The sequence below is a fragment of the Mauremys mutica genome, chromosome 24, assembly GCF_020497125.1.
Source record: "Mauremys mutica isolate MM-2020 ecotype Southern chromosome 24, ASM2049712v1, whole genome shotgun sequence".
NCBI lineage: Eukaryota > Metazoa > Chordata > Testudines > Geoemydidae > Mauremys > Mauremys mutica.
The window spans coordinates 1783223-1804755 of NC_059095.1; the positions used below are offsets into that span (position 1 = coordinate 1783223).

At 54.8% G+C, this 21533-nt stretch overlaps 1 protein-coding gene across 5 annotated transcripts in view; it reads right to left on the bottom strand.

Annotated features, from left to right (window-relative positions):
- The window catches only part of FKBP8 (FKBP prolyl isomerase 8), a 22430-nt gene continuing 897 nt past the window's right edge, over positions 1–21533 (bottom strand). For 3 of the 5 annotated variants that reach the window (XM_044998498.1, XM_044998499.1, XM_044998497.1), the window contains exons 2-10: positions 18736–18843; positions 17793–18123; positions 15943–16112; positions 14967–15055; positions 14058–14275; positions 13228–13400; positions 13000–13077; positions 1968–2105; positions 1–1296 (exon numbers count right to left, since the gene is read on the bottom strand). In XM_044998498.1, coding sequence (XP_044854433.1) covers positions 1210–1296; positions 1968–2105; positions 13000–13077; positions 13228–13400; positions 14058–14275; positions 14967–15055; positions 15943–16112; positions 17793–18093 — 1254 coding nt within the window. In that variant the 5' untranslated portion in view covers positions 18094–18123; positions 18736–18843 and the 3' untranslated portion in view covers positions 1–1209. The remainder of the gene's footprint in view (positions 1297–1967; positions 2106–12999; positions 13078–13227; positions 13401–14057; positions 14276–14966; positions 15056–15942; positions 16113–17792; positions 18124–18735; positions 18844–21533) is intronic. The other 2 variants (XM_044998502.1, XM_044998501.1) reach the window with 1 other exon arrangement.

A 21533-nucleotide genomic window follows, 5' to 3' on the forward strand; every position in this document is an offset into this window, starting at 1 on the left:
TTGTGACTTGTCCTTTTATTGGGGGGGAGGGGGGTTCACAGTTGATGGGGGGGGGGGGAATAGTACTTTGACTCCGTAGAAGCGCAGCTGGTAGGACAGTGTGGACACAGAAGACACAGGCCCTGCTGCCCAGTGGGGAGGGAGATAGAGCAGCTGGGAAATCCAGGACCAGGGCTGGACAGAGCTACAGTCACAGGGGAAATACCCTCCCCAGAGGACCCGCAGAGAGATCAAAGCCCTGGGCACCAGCAGGATGAAATGGACACACAGACATTTTGTCCCTGCACCATTTCTGCCACATGGCGTTTTGCTTCCAGGGGGCATCTCACGCTCCTAGGACAGTTCTTGGCCATGGCACACTGGACCCCACCCTGTGGTGAAGAGGGCAGCGGGGTGCGCATGAAGGCTGGGGGGCAGGGCGTGCTCCAAGAGAGCCCCCCCCATCCCTGATGTACCAGCAAGAGCTCTGCTGGAGGGGCTGTATGCTCCCGCCCGGCCCCACTGCCCAAGGCGCCACCTTCCAACACTCCGGGGAGCCTGTCGCAGAGCATGGTGGCTGCAATGGCACTAGAACCCTTTACAACAGGAAAACCAGCCCTCACCCCTGGGCACAGCTCCTGGCTCCCTGTAACTAGGGGGATGGGGTGCTGAGTGCATGCCCTCCCCCACAGTCACATGGAGAACATCCCCCACCATGGACCCCGGCTCTGCAGAACCAGAGTCACGGCCACACAAGCCCTGCCTGCTCTACCCTTCCCCAGAAACAGCTGCATCCCTTAACAGAGTGGTTCTTTGGGGGAGCCCCTCCTTGCCTGACCATCAGAAGGGGGCAGATGGCACCAGGTCGCAGGTTCTGCAGGGTAGGACAATGACAGACCAGCAGTCAAGGTGCAGAGATGCTGGGCTCTTCATCCCACACGCAGAGGGCTCACCCGCCCTGGGGGTCTCCACCCGGCCTGCCACCCCTCCACCCACGCCCCGTCCTGCTGCAAAGGTGTCGCCGCGCTTGCCGGGCCCCTCAGGCGGAGGAGGTCGATTCTGTGATTTACAATCAGTGGGTAGGGGGAGGGGAGCGATGCACAGAGCCCCAGCTCCGCTCTGGGGGGAGAAAATCAGACAGTCCTCACCGGGGCAGGTCCGGAGGTGCCGGGGCAGCTGGTGGGCAGACTGGGGCGTGGCACAGCTCCTCGGGCCTCTCCGCAGACGAAGCTAGTTCCTTGCGGCTATGACGACGGACAAGGCCACGCCACCGAGCGCTACAGCTGTTGCGCCGAAGAGCCACTTCCAGGGAATAGACTGGAGGGGAAGGAAAGAGCCACGAATGTTAGAAGAGAGGCAGCCGGACCCGGCCAGGGGTGCTCCAGGGGCAGGCTGCCCCGACAGGGAATTCGTTAGAACCCCGCTGGCTCTGGGGCCCAAAAGCAGCCTGGAAAGAGCAGGAGGGACCAGTCCTGTGCCTGTTACATAGGATTGCGGTTCCCAACCCCCACAAGTTGGGCTGCAGGGAGGTTCCCTGCCCCAGGAGCATTTGGGCACAGCAGGGGCTGACTGGCAGCCTGTGCGCAGCCTTTATCTGGCCAGGGGTGGGGCCATCAGGTGGACCGATGGCGCTGCAGCTCTCTGGGCTGCCGGATTGGGAGCCTGCCCCCTCGTGACCAGCCACAGCAAGCAGGCACCTCTGCCCTCTCCACCCCAGGCCCCTCCAGCTGGCAGCTCCAGACTCAGCTCAGAGCCTGGCACACAATCAGCAGTTTCCCTGGCACGTGCTGGCTCTGTGCTGACTAGGAGAGCCCCAGCAGGGCTCACGCACACTGGAGCCTGCTCTGCCAGCACGTGGGGGCACAGGCAGCGGCAGCCAGAACACAGCGAGTACGGAACCACTCTGGGAGCCGGGAGAGATCTCAGAGGCCCCAGCACATTGCTGCTTTCCCAGGCTCCTTCCCACCCCCGCATCCTCCACCACTCACCCGGGGCGTCTTGTCTTTGCACGGTGCAGGGGTGCTGCTGGTGCTGGCGTTCCCCAGCATCTTCCTGTACATCGCGGTCTCCACGTTCTTCTGCTCCGCGTGTTTCTTCACCAACTTGGAGAGCTCCGCATGGATAGTCTGGGAGCGAGACAGCCAGCCCCACATGAGACGCCAGCCCCATTCCCCCTCTCCAGCCAGCTCCCAGGGCGCTCTGCACACGGGGGCTGGGAGGAAAGAGCAACACGACAGCCCTGCGAGGACTCAGAGCCCGCAGCCCCTCGGAGCCGGGCTCTGCCGAACTGGGCGTCCGAGGGCTGCACAGAGGAGCTCAGACACCAAGGCTGCGCCACCCTTCTAGGCAGCAGAAGCCATCTGTGCCCAAGCCGCCCCTCCCCACTGCCACCTAGCCCCCACTCTGAGCAGGGGCAGCACACCCAGGCTGCTCAGTTCAGGCAGGCCAGGCCTCTGCCCGGGAGAGCAGGCAGCTGAGAACAAGGACTCCTGAGTACGGGTCCTTGCTGTACAGCCAGACACGTCACTTCTGTGCCTCAGTTTCCCACCTCAGAGCCTCACGTGTGGGCGACAGGGCCTTGTATTTGCTCCAGCCCTCTAGAGCAGGGGTTCCCAAACTGGGGGTCAGGACCCCTCAGGGGGTCGCAAGGTCATGGGGGAGTCCATGAGCTGTCAACCTCCACCCCAAACCCCACTTTGCCTCCAACACTTATAATGGTGTTAAATATATTAACAGTGTGTTTAACTTACTGGGGGTGGGGGCTCACACTCAGAGGCTTGCGATGCGAAAAGAGTCGCCAGTAAAAAAGTTTGAGACCCGCTGCTGGAGGGCGAGATGCACCCTAGTGGTGGGTAACGAAGCCACACCTCTGCGGCTGGTCTGCCGGAGCCCCACCCTGGGGCAAAGTCCTGCTACAATTCCTCTCCCCCCCCCGGCCACCAAACCAGATCCCTCCACAAGCACGTGGCTCAGCCTGGTCCATCAGCGGCAACGGGCCCATCACAACCCTGGGGATGGCTCCTCAGCATGCCAGGAAAGGGCTGCTTGCCCTGCCTGGCTGAGGCTGCTGCTCAGGCCATGGAATCCCCAGCAGAGGGGAGAGCACCAGCAGGGGCAGGACAACAGGAGGGTCCCAGGCAAAGCAGGTCCTGCGGCTTCCAGCCTCTTCCAGGGTGGAGCTGCAGCCAGTGCCACAGCTGTTATGGCAGGACACTGCCGTCAGGCTCGGGCCTGAGCTCCTGGCAGGTGCTGGGCATGGCAGCCTAGCCAGGCTGCTCCCAGGTCCCACTATTTTCTGTGCTCCCAGCCCCGAGAGTCACAGAGACCCGGCTTGGGAGGAGGGGAAAGCAGCCCAGGCTTGGAGTTAACACATCTAAGCAGGGGCGGCTCTAGACATTTTGCCGCCCCAAGCACGGAGGGGCCGCTGGTCCCGCGGCTTCGGCCCCCAGGGCCTGGAGAGTGTCAGGTATTTGGCTTCCGGCCTTTGCCACTTGTGTAGTGGGACGGCGCCCTCTGCTGTGGGAAGCTGGATACTTGTCTCTTCACAGCAGGCAATCCCACCAAGTGGCTTTGTAAAGGCACACGGGCATGGTGAAAAGTACCTGGACTCCTGTTATTGATCCTGGGTGTTTCTAAGACTCAGCTAATTTAAAAGGATCCAAGTTTGCTGTTCCCCACTGATGGGCTCTCCCCGTGACTTCCCTCATTTGGAGCAATGTGGAGTCAGGGCCGTCTCGCTTTGGTTCCTGTACGCTAGCCGAGCGCTGCAGGGGAAGGGCTCTTCCTTGACAAGCTATGCAGAATTTCCAGTTTCTGCCTTTCATGGAAAGAGATTTAGGCTCTGGAAAGAGGAGCCTTTCCAAAACCAGCCTTTCGGGCCAAATTTAATCTGACCGTTTCCAAAGTAATAAAAATCAGTGGCGCCCGAGAGAAGGTTGGATTCCAGACGGTGTGTTTAAGATGCTTTTGAGAGTGAAATGCAACAAGTTAGCCCAGTGATTGCTGCTTGTCCGAACCCCACAGGCTGTCTGCCAGGTCGATCCTGTTAGGCGGGTTTCATGAGAGTTGCGAGCCCATGAGGAATTCTTGGGTGCAGTCCCTTGAATTCCATCTCCAGAGCAGAACCTTCCCCCGTGGGGGGAAGGAATTAGCCAGCGCCTCCTTTTCACCTACTCTATTTGAAGAGTGAGAATCTGGCACCTCAGCATAGAGGGTGGGAAGAGAAATGCTCAATATTGTTGTGTGCTTGGCTTGCATCCGATGAAAGGCGTCTGACTGACAGCCCGGGGGAACTGAATGATCAGACACAGATGAACATGATTTGTTGGGGGAGAGTCATCACAGCTGTTGTAAAGGGAAATCATGCCTCACCAATCCATCAGAATTCTTTAACGGGGTCACCATAAGCCTGTGGACAAGGGTGATCCAGTGGATACAGACTATTTGGACTTTCCAAAAGCCTTTGACAAGGTCCCTCACCAAAGGCCCTTAAGCAAAGTAAGCTGTCATGGGATAAGAGGGAAGGTCCTCTCATGGACTGGTAACTGGTTTAAAGTCAGGAAACAAAGGGAAGGAATAAATGGTCAGAGTTTTCAGAATGGAGAGAGGTAAATAGCAGAGTCCCCCAAGGATCTGTACTGGGACCAGGGCTGTTCAACATATTGATAAATGAGGTAAACAGTGAGGTGGCAAAGTTTGCAGATGATACAAAATTACTCAAGACAGTTAAGTTCAAAGCTGACTGTGAAGAGCTACAAAGGGATCTCACAAAACTGGGCGACTGGGCAACAAGATGGCTGATGAAATTCAATGTTGATAAATGCAAAGTAATGCACATTGGAGAACATAATCCCAACTATACATACAGAATGATGGGGTCTAAATTAGCTGTAACCACTCAAGAAAGATCTTGGGAGTCATCGTGGATAGTTCTCTAAAAACACCCGCTCAATGTGCAGCAGCAGTCAAAAAAGCGAACAGTGTTATAAACAGTTAGGAAAGGGCTAGATAAGGCAGAAGAAAATATAACCGCACTATATAGATCCAATGTATGTCCACACCTTGAATAGAGTTGAATGCAGTTCTGGTCGCCCCATCTCAAAAAATATGTATTAGAACTGGAAAAAGTACAGAGAAGGGCAAGAAAAAGATTAGGGGGATAGAACGGCTTCTGTGTGAGGAGAGATGAAAAAGGCTGGATCTGTTCAGAAAGAAAAGAGACAACTAGGAGGTTGAGGGGGAAGAGATATGATAAATGGTTATAAAATCATGACTTGGTGTGGAGCAAATGACTAGGGAAGTGTTATTTACTCTTCACATAACACAAGAACTAGAGGTCACCCAATGAAATTAGTAGGCAGTAGATTTAAAACAAACAGAAGGAAGTATTTCTTCACACAACGCACAGTCACCCTGGGAAACTCATTCCCAGGGATGTTGTGAAGGGCAAAAGTATAACCAGATTCAAAAAAGAATTAGCAGAGTTGCTGGAGGACAGGTACCTCACTGGCTATGCAACCCCATGCTCTGGGTGTCCCTAAAGTTCTGCCTGCCGGAGGCTGGGACTGGACGACAGGGGATGGGTCACTCGATAATCACCCTGTTCTATTCATTCCCTCTGGGGCACCTGGCATTGGCCACTGTGGGAAGACAGGACACTGGGCTAGACGGACCATGGGTCTGACCCGGTGTGGGTCATGTTCAGACTCCTCTAAACCACAGAGCAGGTGAAGCTACATTCTGCAGCTCATGAAAAACAAATCCTATGCAGCATATTGTGAGCTAATTAACATCGCTGCCCTCCAGACCCCTGCAGCCTTCGCTCCTGGGAAATCCGACAGCCCAAAGGACTGGCCAGGTCTCTGCTGGACAAGCAGCCCCTGCTGACATTCCTGATGTGCACGAGACACTTCGGGGAGAGCTGGGATGGTGGCTGACAACATCGCTTGCATGCCATCATACTGGCTATCCCAGCCCCCGACTGGGCCAGCTTGTCTTTGGCCTCGTCCCAACGAGAAAAGGTGCGTTCTCCCCTGAAGCTACTGCAAACCCAGTAACACCCGACGGAGACAAGGCAGTTTGCTGCTTTCACACAAGTTAAACCCTAGGCTCGCCCGTTCGTCTCCATTGGCCCCGCTTGGCTTTGACGCCATTTGTGGTATGGACAGATTAGGGCGGAAGAAGGAATTCTGCGACATGGCCGGCAATCACAGGGCGCGGTAAGGTCACACTGACACAGGCTGAACAGCCAGCCAGCCCAGCTGAAGGGCCTAGCTAGAAATCAATCTGGGTGGCGCCTGACCTGCAAGGAGGCCAAATCCTTTGGGGACTTGCCTGGATGAAGAGGAGGAGTTAACACTGTGACGGTACCTCCCATAAGGCTTTATGGAAATCTGCTTAGAATGTGTTTTATGCTACATATCCCATGTAACACATCTCAAAGGTTATGATCTACTCAATGTATTAATCCTATTTGTATGCATGTATCATTATGCAAAGTTATGAATGTTGGCTGTGTACTAGCTTGATTTCTAAATAACCTTAGCAGAGCATTTGGTCAGTTCCTTGAGAAAGGAATGTTGAAATTAAGTATCTAATCAAGAAACACTTAAAGGACAATGGATCTTGGAATGCTCCAATCCACATAAGAAGTCTACTTGAGGAGGTTCAAGGTAGCAGGTGAACAATGGCTGCTACCTGTAAAAACTGAGTCCTGCATGGACATGTGACTTGCCCAGGTGACTCCTAAACTCCATCTTGGAACTGGACTTTGCATAGGTGTGAGGAGGGGGTCTCCACCCACAAGAGAAAGTCTATTTAAACCCCTGGGAGACCCCTCCATTTTGTCTTCAGCTGGCTAAAGAAAGAGCCTCTCCACCCCCCAGGATACTTGAAAGAAACTGGAACAAAGGACAGTGTGCAAGGGGTGTGAGTGATTGCTGGACCCAGGCTAAAAGGAGATTAGTCTGTAAAAGGGAGCATTCTGGAACTGGTGAGGATCTTATCTGTATTCAGTTTGATTTTATTTTATTTTGCTTGCTGACTTACTTTGTTCTGTCTGTTACTACTTGGAACCACTTAAATCCTACTGTCTGTATTTAATAAAATCACTCTTTACTTATTAATTAACTCAGAGTATGTATTAATACCTGGGGGAGCAAACAGCTGTGCATCTCGCTCTATCAGTGTTATAGAGGGTGAACAATTTATGAGTTTACCCTGCATAAGCTCTATACAGGGTAAAACGGATTTATTTGGGTTTAGACTCCATTGGGAGTTGGGCATCTGAGTGTTAAAGACAAGAACACTTCTGTGAGCTGCTTTCAGGTAAACCTGCAGCTTTGGGGCAAGTAATTCAGAGCCTGGGTCTGTGTTGGAGCAGAGGGGAGCGTCTGGCTCAGCAGGACAGGGTGCTGGGGCCCCGAGCTGGCAGGGAAGGTAGGAGTAGAAGTAGTCTGGGCACATCAGGTGGCAGCTCCCAAGAGGGTTTCTGTGATCCAACCCGTCACGAACACCACCTCTCTCCCTAACAGAGATGCCCCCTTTTACGCTGTAGGCTCTTTGGGGCAGGGACCGTCATTCACTAGGTTTGTACAGCCCCTAGCACAATGGGCCCATCTTATCTGTGGCCTTTAGGTGCCACAGGGATATAAAGTCTAACACCTCTGAAGTGAAGTGCCCACTGAGATGCCTTTTCATAGTCAGGGGCACTCGCTGACAGACAGGGAGAGCTCATCCCCCGAGCAAAGCCCTGCTCCACTCTCTGCCCTGCCGCATGGAGTGTTTGTGAATTCTGCCCAGTCCACGAGCCTCACTGCCATCCGGGGTATTTCCAGGCTGCCTCAGGGCTTCTACTCCTGCAGCAGGAAATTCCCTACCCAGAGCTTGTCCTGGCCCACGTGCTGAACTGGAGTCTAGGTCTATGGGGCTGCTCCCAGGGCAGTCAGTTATGCCCTGCAGTGCCAAGCAAGGAGCCAGGGCCTGGAGAGTGTCAGGTATTTGGCTTCCGGCCTTTGCCACTTGTGTAGTGGGACGGCGCCCTCTGCTGTGGGAAGCTGGATACTTGTCTCTTCACAGCAGGCAATCCCACCAAGTGGCTTTGTAAAGGCACACGGGCATGGTGAAAAGTACCTGGACTCCTGTTATTGATCCTGGGTGTTTCTAAGACTCAGCTAATTTAAAAGGATCCAAGTTTGCTGTTCCCCACTGATGGGCTCTCCCCGTGACTTCCCTCATTTGGAGCAATGTGGAGTCAGGGCCGTCTCGCTTTGGTTCCTGTACGCTAGCCGAGCGCTGCAGGGGAAGGGCTCTTCCTTGACAAGCTATGCAGAATTTCCAGTTTCTGCCTTTCATGGAAAGAGATTTAGGCTCTGGAAAGAGGAGCCTTTCCAAAACCAGCCTTTCGGGCCAAATTTAATCTGACCGTTTCCAAAGTAATAAAAATCAGTGGCGCCCGAGAGAAGGTTGGATTCCAGACGGTGTGTTTAAGATGCTTTTGAGAGTGAAATGCAACAAGTTAGCCCAGTGATTGCTGCTTGTCCGAACCCCACAGGCTGTCTGCCAGGTCGATCCTGTTAGGCGGGTTTCATGAGAGTTGCGAGCCCATGAGGAATTCTTGGGTGCAGTCCCTTGAATTCCATCTCCAGAGCAGAACCTTCCCCCGTGGGGGGAAGGAATTAGCCAGCGCCTCCTTTTCACCTACTCTATTTGAAGAGTGAGAATCTGGCACCTCAGCATAGAGGGTGGGAAGAGAAATGCTCAATATTGTTGTGTGCTTGGCTTGCATCCGATGAAAGGCGTCTGACTGACAGCCCGGGGGAACTGAATGATCAGACACAGATGAACATGATTTGTTGGGGGAGAGTCATCACAGCTGTTGTAAAGGGAAATCATGCCTCACCAATCCATCAGAATTCTTTAACGGGGTCACCATAAGCCTGTGGACAAGGGTGATCCAGTGGATACAGACTATTTGGACTTTCCAAAAGCCTTTGACAAGGTCCCTCACCAAAGGCCCTTAAGCAAAGTAAGCTGTCATGGGATAAGAGGGAAGGTCCTCTCATGGACTGGTAACTGGTTTAAAGTCAGGAAACAAAGGGAAGGAATAAATGGTCAGAGTTTTCAGAATGGAGAGAGGTAAATAGCAGAGTCCCCCAAGGATCTGTACTGGGACCAGGGCTGTTCAACATATTGATAAATGAGGTAAACAGTGAGGTGGCAAAGTTTGCAGATGATACAAAATTACTCAAGACAGTTAAGTTCAAAGCTGACTGTGAAGAGCTACAAAGGGATCTCACAAAACTGGGCGACTGGGCAACAAGATGGCTGATGAAATTCAATGTTGATAAATGCAAAGTAATGCACATTGGAGAACATAATCCCAACTATACATACAGAATGATGGGGTCTAAATTAGCTGTAACCACTCAAGAAAGATCTTGGGAGTCATCGTGGATAGTTCTCTAAAAACACCCGCTCAATGTGCAGCAGCAGTCAAAAAAGCGAACAGTGTTATAAACAGTTAGGAAAGGGCTAGATAAGGCAGAAGAAAATATAACCGCACTATATAGATCCAATGTATGTCCACACCTTGAATAGAGTTGAATGCAGTTCTGGTCGCCCCATCTCAAAAAATATGTATTAGAACTGGAAAAAGTACAGAGAAGGGCAAGAAAAAGATTAGGGGGATAGAACGGCTTCTGTGTGAGGAGAGATGAAAAAGGCTGGATCTGTTCAGAAAGAAAAGAGACAACTAGGAGGTTGAGGGGGAAGAGATATGATAAATGGTTATAAAATCATGACTTGGTGTGGAGCAAATGACTAGGGAAGTGTTATTTACTCTTCACATAACACAAGAACTAGAGGTCACCCAATGAAATTAGTAGGCAGTAGATTTAAAACAAACAGAAGGAAGTATTTCTTCACACAACGCACAGTCACCCTGGGAAACTCATTCCCAGGGATGTTGTGAAGGGCAAAAGTATAACCAGATTCAAAAAAGAATTAGCAGAGTTGCTGGAGGACAGGTACCTCACTGGCTATGCAACCCCATGCTCTGGGTGTCCCTAAAGTTCTGCCTGCCGGAGGCTGGGACTGGACGACAGGGGATGGGTCACTCGATAATCACCCTGTTCTATTCATTCCCTCTGGGGCACCTGGCATTGGCCACTGTGGGAAGACAGGACACTGGGCTAGACGGACCATGGGTCTGACCCGGTGTGGGTCATGTTCAGACTCCTCTAAACCACAGAGCAGGTGAAGCTACATTCTGCAGCTCATGAAAAACAAATCCTATGCAGCATATTGTGAGCTAATTAACATCGCTGCCCTCCAGACCCCTGCAGCCTTCGCTCCTGGGAAATCCGACAGCCCAAAGGACTGGCCAGGTCTCTGCTGGACAAGCAGCCCCTGCTGACATTCCTGATGTGCACGAGACACTTCGGGGAGAGCTGGGATGGTGGCTGACAACATCGCTTGCATGCCATCATACTGGCTATCCCAGCCCCCGACTGGGCCAGCTTGTCTTTGGCCTCGTCCCAACGAGAAAAGGTGCGTTCTCCCCTGAAGCTACTGCAAACCCAGTAACACCCGACGGAGACAAGGCAGTTTGCTGCTTTCACACAAGTTAAACCCTAGGCTCGCCCGTTCGTCTCCATTGGCCCCGCTTGGCTTTGACGCCATTTGTGGTATGGACAGATTAGGGCGGAAGAAGGAATTCTGCGACATGGCCGGCAATCACAGGGCGCGGTAAGGTCACACTGACACAGGCTGAACAGCCAGCCAGCCCAGCTGAAGGGCCTAGCTAGAAATCAATCTGGGTGGCGCCTGACCTGCAAGGAGGCCAAATCCTTTGGGGACTTGCCTGGATGAAGAGGAGGAGTTAACACTGTGACGGTACCTCCCATAAGGCTTTATGGAAATCTGCTTAGAATGTGTTTTATGCTACATATCCCATGTAACACATCTCAAAGGTTATGATCTACTCAATGTATTAATCCTATTTGTATGCATGTATCATTATGCAAAGTTATGAATGTTGGCTGTGTACTAGCTTGATTTCTAAATAACCTTAGCAGAGCATTTGGTCAGTTCCTTGAGAAAGGAATGTTGAAATTAAGTATCTAATCAAGAAACACTTAAAGGACAATGGATCTTGGAATGCTCCAATCCACATAAGAAGTCTACTTGAGGAGGTTCAAGGTAGCAGGTGAACAATGGCTGCTACCTGTAAAAACTGAGTCCTGCATGGACATGTGACTTGCCCAGGTGACTCCTAAACTCCATCTTGGAACTGGACTTTGCATAGGTGTGAGGAGGGGGTCTCCACCCACAAGAGAAAGTCTATTTAAACCCCTGGGAGACCCCTCCATTTTGTCTTCAGCTGGCTAAAGAAAGAGCCTCTCCACCCCCAGGATACTTGAAAGAAACTGGAACAAAGGACAGTGTGCAAGGGGTGTGAGTGATTGCTGGACCCAGGCTAAAAGGAGATTAGTCTGTAAAAGGGAGCATTCTGGAACTGGTGAGGATCTTATCTGTATTCAGTTTGATTTTATTTTATTTTGCTTGCTGACTTACTTTGTTCTGTCTGTTACTACTTGGAACCACTTAAATCCTACTGTCTGTATTTAATAAAATCACTCTTTACTTATTAATTAACTCAGAGTATGTATTAATACCTGGGGGAGCAAACAGCTGTGCATCTCGCTCTATCAGTGTTATAGAGGGTGAACAATTTATGAGTTTACCCTGCATAAGCTCTATACAGGGTAAAACGGATTTATTTGGGTTTAGACTCCATTGGGAGTTGGGCATCTGAGTGTTAAAGACAAGAACACTTCTGTGAGCTGCTTTCAGGTAAACCTGCAGCTTTGGGGCAAGTAATTCAGAGCCTGGGTCTGTGTTGGAGCAGAGGGGAGCGTCTGGCTCAGCAGGACAGGGTGCTGGGGCCCCGAGCTGGCAGGGAAGGTAGGAGTAGAAGTAGTCTGGGCACATCAGGTGGCAGCTCCCAAGAGGGTTTCTGTGATCCAACCCGTCACGAACACCACCTCTCTCCCTAACAGAGATGCCCCCTTTTACGCTGTAGGCTCTTTGGGGCAGGGACCGTCATTCACTAGGTTTGTACAGCCCCTAGCACAATGGGCCCATCTTATCTGTGGCCTTTAGGTGCCACAGGGATATAAAGTCTAACACCTCTGAAGTGAAGTGCCCACTGAGATGCCTTTTCATAGTCAGGGGCACTCGCTGACAGACAGGGAGAGCTCATCCCCCGAGCAAAGCCCTGCTCCACTCTCTGCCCTGCCGCATGGAGTGTTTGTGAATTCTGCCCAGTCCACGAGCCTCACTGCCATCCGGGGTATTTCCAGGCTGCCTCAGGGCTTCTACTCCTGCAGCAGGAAATTCCCTACCCAGAGCTTGTCCTGGCCCACGTGCTGAACTGGAGTCTAGGTCTATGGGGCTGCTCCCAGGGCAGTCAGTTATGCCCTGCAGTGCCAAGCAAGGAGCCAGGGCTTGGTTCCCGCCCCACCTCCTGCAATGATGGCCCAAGACACTGGAAGTTGCCGGGCTGGAACCATCAATGGAGGGGGCATTTTTAACAAAGGCTGGGCTGGAGGGGGCCCTGCCTGCCGTGGGACTCGATTCTGGGGGCAAAGGAGGAAGGGGAAAAAGCAGAGACCCAGTAGATCCGTTTTCCCATCCGATCCATAGCCAGAGCAGGTTCAGTCCCTACACGACGCAGTGTGAACACATGCCACCATTGCAATCTGAGCCCCCAGGAGACACTGCCTGCCTCGCACGGGCCAGCAGAGCAGCATTGACCTGCTCCAGTCGGCCTCCCCACGCCGGGATGGCTGGCAACAAGAACACAGTCTCAGCAAGGCGATGCCACACAACCAGGAGCCTGGCGGCTCCAGCGGGGTAAATCCTCAGCTGGTCGCTCGCTTCCATCCCAGCAGGCAGAGGAACCCGCTACCCAAGCCCAATGCAGCAGCAGCCCAGCCAGCAGCGGGCACAGCACCCTACCTTGTTTGATGGCTCCAGCTTCAAAGCTGCTTTGAGGAGGGGTATGGCCTCGCTGTACTCGCCCTGCTGTGCCAGCACCTGGAAGACAAGCCACAAAGCTGAGCAGAGAGGCCCTGGCCACCCCCAGTGGACATGCTCCCACCCAGGCCGCAAGAGGCCAAGGTCTCCATCCGACGCTCCCGCTGCCAAAGGGAGGGGGCCTCGCGCAGCACAGAGCCCCACCCTTACCTTCCCCTTGCGGAAGAGGGCCTTGATGTTCTCCGGCTGGTGCTCCAGGACTTGGGTGCAGGATCTCAGGGCAGCCTCATAATGGTCCAGCTTGAGCTGAGAAGCTGCCAGGTTGTTGAGGCATTTCACCTTCACCTCCAGCAGCTCGGCCTCCTCCTCTGGGCTGAAGTCGACTGCGGAGATCCCAGAGCTGAGTTACGCCTGCAGTACAACTGCTTTCCAACCCTGCTTCAGCTCTCTTCATTCTGCATTGCAGGGAACCCGCCTCCCTATCCCACAAGCCATGGAGGTGTCTAGACCTCACCTGGGCCACCAACAGCCCAGGAGGGTTATCCCTGGGGAGCCCCAATAGGCCGCTGCTGGGCTCCGGGCAGGGCAGAGAGGAGCCAGCCTCTACCCCAAGGGGCTCACAGCCACGGACAGACCAACAGAGGGTGCCCATGGAGACCCGGATCTCAGAACCGTGCTGCTATGGCTGCCCGCGGGGGACGCTGGGTGAGGAGCAGGTGGGCAATGAAGGAAGCAGGCTGTAAAGCCACCGAACGCTGCTTTCCAAAAAAATCTCCCCTGGCACTGCAGAAGGGCCCCAGACAAGGAGGCATCTCAGAGGGCAACAGCTCCCGAGAGACCCAGGCTGCCAGGAGACCCAGCTCCTGGGCATGGGACTCCCCGGCTCAGGCGAGGAGACGCTGTTCGACGAGGGGCCAGCGTCACACGCGAGGACGAGGAGGGCTGAGCGGTGGTGGAGACACCTCAGATGTGCAGTAACTCCGCTTCCCAGAGCCCTGCTGCTCAGGCAGGACTGGCTGACCCCAGGGCAGGGCAGGTACCTTTGGAGCTGGAGTCGATGGTCTTCAGGGCGATGTCATAGGAGTTGATGGCCAGCACGTAGTCCGCCTGCTGGTAGTAGAAGTTCCCGCGCTCCCGCTTGCGATTGGCCAGCTGGATTTTCTCTCTCCCACGGAGGAGCTCCAGGTCGGGAGCGTCCTGCACGGCCAGCAGCTGAACTTCCAGGGTGAGGGCTGCGTGGGGCGGGATGTCGGGGCTCCTGCTCACATGATGGAGGAGACGCGATGGCACCTCTCGCAGGAGGAAGAACGGGCCCAGCCCAGGCTGCTGTGGCTCTGGGGCCAGCAACGCTATGGCTCTGCATCCGAGCTGCCCCCGAACACCCCCGGGCTGCCGAGGAGCCATGCAGATTCAGCACTGGGGAAAGGGGCACCCCGAAGACTGACATGTGCGGAGGCAGCCAGACCACGGAGGGCAGCAGAACAGACCCTGTTGCCAGCTATGCCTCATTCCTGCCCTGAAGAAATCCCACCCCACCCCGACTGACACCTGGGCTTATCTACTGGGACTGCGGCTGGGGGGTGAACTGCGCTGGGGACACGTCGATGAGGAACTGTAATGAGACCAACCAGGAGCGCCGCCAGCTTTTTTGGCGCCCTAGCCAGCCGAAGGTCCCGCCCCTGAAATACCACTGACGAGCAGGGTGGCTGAAGATCCAGTCACCGCCTCCCAAATGTTAGCACCCTAGGCGACCGCCTAGGTCACCTAATGGGCTGCGCTGGCCCTGAGACCAACACCTCCTCTCACTCTCCCCACGGCAGAGACTCCAGCCTTTGACCTCGCTGCTGCAGGCCAGGGGCCACACCAGCTAAGCCTCCTCTCCAAGGATCCCCCCACCCCCTCTGGTCCTGCTGTGGTTACCTCTCCACAAGTCCCAGGACCCCACTCACCTGCCCTGCGGGCCGTAGCAGTACTTGGAATCCGACATGATGAAGGCAGTTTCTCCCATTTCCATCAGCTGTGCACACAGGTCTAGGGCCTGCAGGGACCCAGAGTTCAGAGGGAGGTCAGTGGAGGCCCTCTCTGCACGGGAGCGGGTGGTCATGGATTCAAATCCCACAGCCAGACTTGGGCTCCTCCCCAGAGGGCTGCTGTAGTGTGGGCAAAGGGGCTGTACTGCTGGACAGGCCATTAAACCAGCACAGAGCAGCTCAGCGTGCAGGCCGGCCGGCCGGGCGCCAGGCAAACCAGAGTGAGCACGGCACAATGCAGGGACAGAGCGGGGCAGGGCAAGAGGGCATCAGTCTGTGGGTCCCAGAATTGGGTCTCTGCGCAGAGCGCCGGGTCAATCGGCCAATGCGACCAGGTGCCTTCGAGCAAGGCAGGGAGCCCCGCTGCCAAGCCGGGCGAAGGAAGCACTCACACGGCTCCTGTGGGTTGCCGGGGGGACGCGCTCCCGCCCCACCTGCTCTCTCTCCCCGAGTTCTTGGAGGAGCTGCCAGCTGCCAAAGCCACAGAGCAACACGGCAGCTTGGCGCAAGATAAACAGCCTCTGCCTCAGGACACAGACATCCCCTTTGGGGATAAAGAAGAAATTTCCTGGGCCCCTCCTCCCCTGCACTGCCCCACATACAGCATTCCTCAGTGAGCCAGGTGCATGATGAAGATGACAAAGGAACAAGAGCTCTCCCTGGAGCACCAGGTGTCTGCAGTCACTCGGGGCAGGCAGGATACCGGGCCCAGAGGAAGCAGGAGTCTGACCCACACCGGGCCCTCCCACCTGAACATTCCCAGGTCAATGAACCAGGCTTTGCACGCAGGCTGGGCTCCACCAGGCAGGTCAGAGCCGTGCAGAGATTCTTCTCCTCTCCTGCCCCAAACACCTCCAGCTCCGGAGCACACAGGCCTCAGCCACCTCGCACCTACCTGCATAACGTCACAGTCTCCCAGGGTGAAGGAGAGGCTGGGATTGTCCTCCACCACGCTGCCATCCTCCAGCATCGCTTTGAGTCGGACAGTGACATCCTGGCCTTTGCACGGACGGCTCTCCACACCTTGACCTGGCACCAGGGTCTTCTTCTTGAGTAAGCCACTCCCTGGGCAGACAGACAGGAGCCAGAAGCACGTCACCCACGCCGCCCATGTCCACTTGGCTTTAAAGTAGCAAGGGAGGCAGCCAAGTTGGCACATTCCCACTAGGGAGCGGATGCCGGGCTCAGAGCTGGCCACGCAGTCACTGCTCCCGTGGCTCATGTTGACAAGAACGTGGTGGCCCTGAAGAGCCACTGGATTCACAGCCTTGGGGAACAAAGGCTCCTGGATACAGACACCAAGGAGGGAGAGCGGGACAAAGCAAACTGACCCCCAGCAACTACCACCAACCTGTTACTATCCTGCCAGGGAGGGACTGGGCTAGAGACAAGAGGGAGGGTTCACGCTCCATGCCTCTCTGCTGAGACGTTAGCTGGGGGATCCCCCGAAGAGCTGCCACTTACCTCCCGGGGGCGGGGGCTGCGTCTTGCTCAGCATTTTGTAGGTTCCAAGGCCAGAAAGGACCGTTGTGATCAGCTAGTCTGACCTCCCAGGTAACACAGACCAGAAACCTGCCCCTGTTCATTCTAGAGCAGCTCTTTGTATTTAACCATCGGGACAATTTACCGAGGGTCAAGGGGGAGTCTCCATCACTGGCCATTTTTAAATCAAGACTGGATGTTTCTCTAACCAATCTGCTCTAGGGATTATTGGGGGGGCAGGTCTCTGGCCTATGCTCTGCAGGGGGTCAGACTAGATGATCACAATGAGCCTTTCTGGCCTTAGGATCTATGAAACTTTTGGAAAATCATCCAATCTTGACTTTAAAATCACCAGCGATCGAGAACCCACCTCACCCCTTGGTAAACGAGTTAACGACTCTCACTGTTGAAAATTTACAGCTTATTTCCAGTCGGAATTGGTCTGGCTTCAACTTCCAGCCCTTTGGTTGTGTTACAACATCCCCTGGTCTACTACGCTGAAGAGCCCATCATCAGATCTCTGTTTCCCAGGTAGGGACTTAGACGGACCAAGTCGTTCCTTAACCTCTTTGTCACACCAAACAGACTGAGCTCCCAAATCCCTCCCGGAGGGGCACATCATCAAATCCTTTCATCAGCCTCGTGGCTTTTCTCTCTAAGTATGAACATCCTTCCTGAACTGTGGGCACCACCGCTGGACGCAGGATTCCAGCCGCGGTCGCACTGGTGCCAAGTGCAGAGGTGCCATAACCTCTCTGCACCCACTCGCCATCCCCCGGTTTGTGCTTCCCAGGATGGCATTAGCCCTTTTGTCACAGCGTCTCACTGGGTGCTCTCGTTCAGCGGATTAGCCACCACAGTCCCCAGATCTTTTTCTTCTTGGGAAGCACTAGCCCGCTCTGAATGCTGCGGTGATCCAAGCCAACAACCTGCATACTGCTGGAGGCTGGGCCGAGACCTCTCCTGAATGAACGCACACCTGATTCACAGCAGGCACTGTAATCAAACCGCAATGACTGCCGACACCTGACCTGGGTACAGACAGGTGGCCCAGAGGCCAAAGGCTCCATAGCGAGGCATCTGCCACACCTTCAGGCCCCCTTTCCCACACCACTACGGCATCTCCTGCCAGCTCCAGAGCTGCCGCGGGGGGCACATGGGAGCCCTGACTTCAGCCTGCTTGCTCTCACTGGGAGGCAGGGAGAAGGGGAAGGGCTTACGGCAGCGGGAAACAGCATGGCATCTTCCTACACAGGATCTTACCCAAGACATCAAGCCACTCCTCAGCTGCCTGGGGCATGTTGGAGGCCTCCTCTGGGGCTTGCTCTGACCCAGGCGCCTGGGTGTCATCTCTGGCTGGTGGGGTCCTTCCTGTCCCTATGTCCTCCAAAGGGGGGAGTTCACTCAAGTCGTCATCGTCGTCATCCTCATCGAGGACTTCGAAGTCCTCCCCATTGTCCAGCATGGAGACACTGGCCTTGGCGAGGCCTGGTGAGCTGAGATCGATGCTGGTGTCAGCCCAGTCAGGGAAGCCATCAGCCGGACCCTCCCCTCCAGAAGCCATGGCAGAGAGGCGAGGCGAGGATCAAACTAACTAGGAAGTAAAGACAGAAGAGGATGTTTTGTTTGGGGTTTTTTCCCCAGAGGGAGATTAAGAAGAACCGTAGTTTGAGATTCAAGAGCTACCTTGAAATGGGGCCTTAGAACCCAGCTCCCACCTCTCTGCAGCCCAGCAGCCCTCGGGGAAGTCAGCACTCACACTCTGATAAACAGCGATCATCACTCAGCCACAGCCAGGGTCCGGGACCCTAAGCTACCACCAGAGGGTTTGCAAATGGTACAGAACCAAAGCACCTGAAATTCCCAGAGCCAGAAGCCCAGCATGGAAGAGTTAATCTGAAGCTGATCCCAGGATTGCTGCAACCACACGTTTCCCTAACTTGTTTCCATTTATAGCAAGACCTGGGAGCTGGGCTTCACTGGGAGCTGGAGCCTAATGTGGCACAGCATGGGGAGGAATGAGGAGCCATAAAGCTCACAGGCAGCAAAGAGCCTAACTGGCAGACGGAAAATATTTCCCAGATCCAGATTCCACAGCAGGGCGGGTGGCAGGTGAGCCTCTCACCAGGGTTTCAGAAAGGCCTGGCTGCCAAACACCCGGCAGTGGAGATTACCCTGGTGCTGGAGGAACAAGGGTGGTTGGTACCTCCAGGCTGGGCTGCACCCTCAGGTAGGCTCTTGGTCTTCAGTCAAGGGGATAGTTCCAGAAGGCCAGCCATTCGGAGAGAGGTTTCATTCCTCTTTTCCAAGGTATCTTAAAATAAAATCAATCAATCAAATCAATCAATCCAGCTTGAGGAGTCTCTTGCAGAGTCTGAAATCCCCACCCAGCCCCTGTTTGGAGATGTCTGAACCCGATACCAAAGCAACCCATACACTGGGCTGCTTTAGAGCCAAGTATTGCAAAAAAAATCCCCGGGAAGAGGTGAGCGAGTGATGCCGCCAAGAGTCCAAGGGCAGACAGATTAGGTCAACCCAGCTTCCCAGCCTGGCCTCACACTCAGAGGGTGGAGGACAAGCCAAGGCCTCAAAGAGAAACAACAGGAACCTTGTGTCTCCACCGCAGAGCCCCCCGCTGCTCTGGATACGGCAGAGCGCGCTCCCAGCACCAAGGGAGGCTTGTTCACAGCAAGAGCTCGGTCTGCAGGCAAACGCCATTCACTGGGAGCTGTTTATTACAAGCAAAGCAGCGCGCTGAGGAAAGGCACCTGCCGCTAACAGTAAACACGCTAACAGGTCAGCTCCCAGCCAGGGCAGGAGAAGGGCCAGGCCCCCCGCTGCGCTGGGGCAGCCAGCTCGCAGACGGAACAGGAACACCCTGGCGGCCGTCAGACACAGTGCGAACCCAGCTCCACAGAGGACAGATGAGAGCAGAGTGCCCATCAACCTGGGCGGAGCAGGAGACGAGCACGTAAGAGAACAGGTTTGGGATGGACAGGAGAGACTGGTCTGGTGACAGCTGATGGAGATCAGTTGCCTTGGCATCCTCCTCTGGAGTAGGTGTCAGCCTTCCTGCCAGCTAATTACAGAAGCGAAACGAACGCTGGTCTTGGACACCAGCCCAAGACAAAAGACAACCCATGACCTACACTTGGAACTGGAGCTACTGAGGCAAACAGTTCAGCAGCCATAGAGGGACCGCGAGCAGAGTCTGCAGCCCGAACACCCAGACAAGCCTACAGAGCCGTGCCTAGCACCTGGGGGTCCCAGCCAGGAACTGAACTCCGAGGCCCTAATGCAATACACGTGATAGGGGATGCAGCTCAGAACTGCCCGCCCACCAGCTCGGGGCTCTAGGCTTGCCAGAGAGCATCCTTCTCCCCGTCTGGGCCCTTCCAGCCTCCTGGCTGAAGCACCATCATGCACCACACAGCAATGCCTGGCTCTAGCCATTCCTATCCACTACGGCAGGGGTTCTCAAACTGGGGGTGTGACCCCTCAGGGGGTCCCAAGGTAATTACATGGGGGTCACGAACTATCAGTTCTATGGGGCTGACAGCCCCGAGCCCCCTTTAAATTCCCCCCACCCCCGTTTTTAACTTATAAGAGGGGCTGATACTCAGAGGCTCACTGTGTGAAAGGGGTCACCAATGCAAGTCGTTTGAAAACCACCGCTCTACAGCAAAGGCACAGGCCAGAAAAGAGCTGTGTTCTGGGAAGTTACTCCTCAGTGTCACACCCACCCCCCGCAGTTATCGAAAGGCAAAGACTGGGGAGTTTTTAATAAAAGTTCTCTCTTCACCACTGCCACGGCTCGTTTCCCTTTCCCTCGCTCTGGAACCGGGAAAGATGCTCAGATCCATAGCGATGAGGACCAGGTGAGTAGGGGGGATAACGATCCCGACTGTCTCCCATCCTTAGTCCCTGGCCTGAAGGGTTGAACAGTGTAAATCAAAGGCCCGTCTCACACTGCAAGTCAGTGCAGCACTCAGCACCAGGGGGCCTCTGGGAGCTACCTCAGTAGAATAATGAAGATCAGACCCATAAAAAACAAACAAATCCCACCCGGTCAGCATCACCTCCTGGTTCTCAGGCCCTTGCTAATGACCAGGCTCCTTGCGATCCCGATGGAACATGGGAGGTAAAGTTACACTCCCTCAAAATGTAACAGCGACATTCCTGTTCACACTTGTCACTCCGAGGAGTGTGCTCCCAGAACCCTGGGCCCTGAAAGGACAAGCACGGCTGGGACAAGCCCAGGAGCGTCCCTTAACCAGTCACTGGCCAGGGAGACTCAGGGGTCCGACAGGGCTGTGTACGGCCGTAATGAATTAATCCGTGCCTTAGCCACTGCCTCCCCCAGCCCACTGCTTGCTGGGCTTTGCCTCTCACTGCCAGCCTCTCCAGGCCAGGCTGCCAGCCCAGCTAGGAGATGGGCTGCAGCTAGCGCAGAAGGCAGCAGCATGCTGGGTCTCCAGAGGGGGACACGCACCCAGCTGGGACGCTTCCCGAACAACAGGCAAGCTAGAGGCTGTAGTCACCATGCCAAGGAACAAGTCCTCTAACAGACAGGACCCCAGCTACCCTGTCTCGCTTTCCTGGGCTCCTGCCCACACCACCCTGCCCCACCAGCCCCAAGTCACTCGCCAAGGGGGAATTCAGAGTAAAGCCCCCAGCCAAGAGCACAGCATGGATTGGCACCCCCCAGAGAGCGCCCTTCCAGAGACTCATGCCGTACCAGTCTACTAAAAAGCACCAGAAAGCAGCTTAATTCTGTAAGACCCACAATGCTCAGAGAACTGCCTCGATTTATGGGACAGTGCTTCCCTTCACCCCTTCAGTGCTCCCCCATCACCGCAGCATGGGGCAGGGGGAGGAAATCACATTTGCCCTAGTAGGCGTTTCAATTAGAGAGCAACACAAGGCCTCTGTGCGGGGCCCAGCCCAAGGGGGCAACGCCCGTAGGAGCCTTGGCCCAGCTAACAAGACCAGGCAGAAGTACAG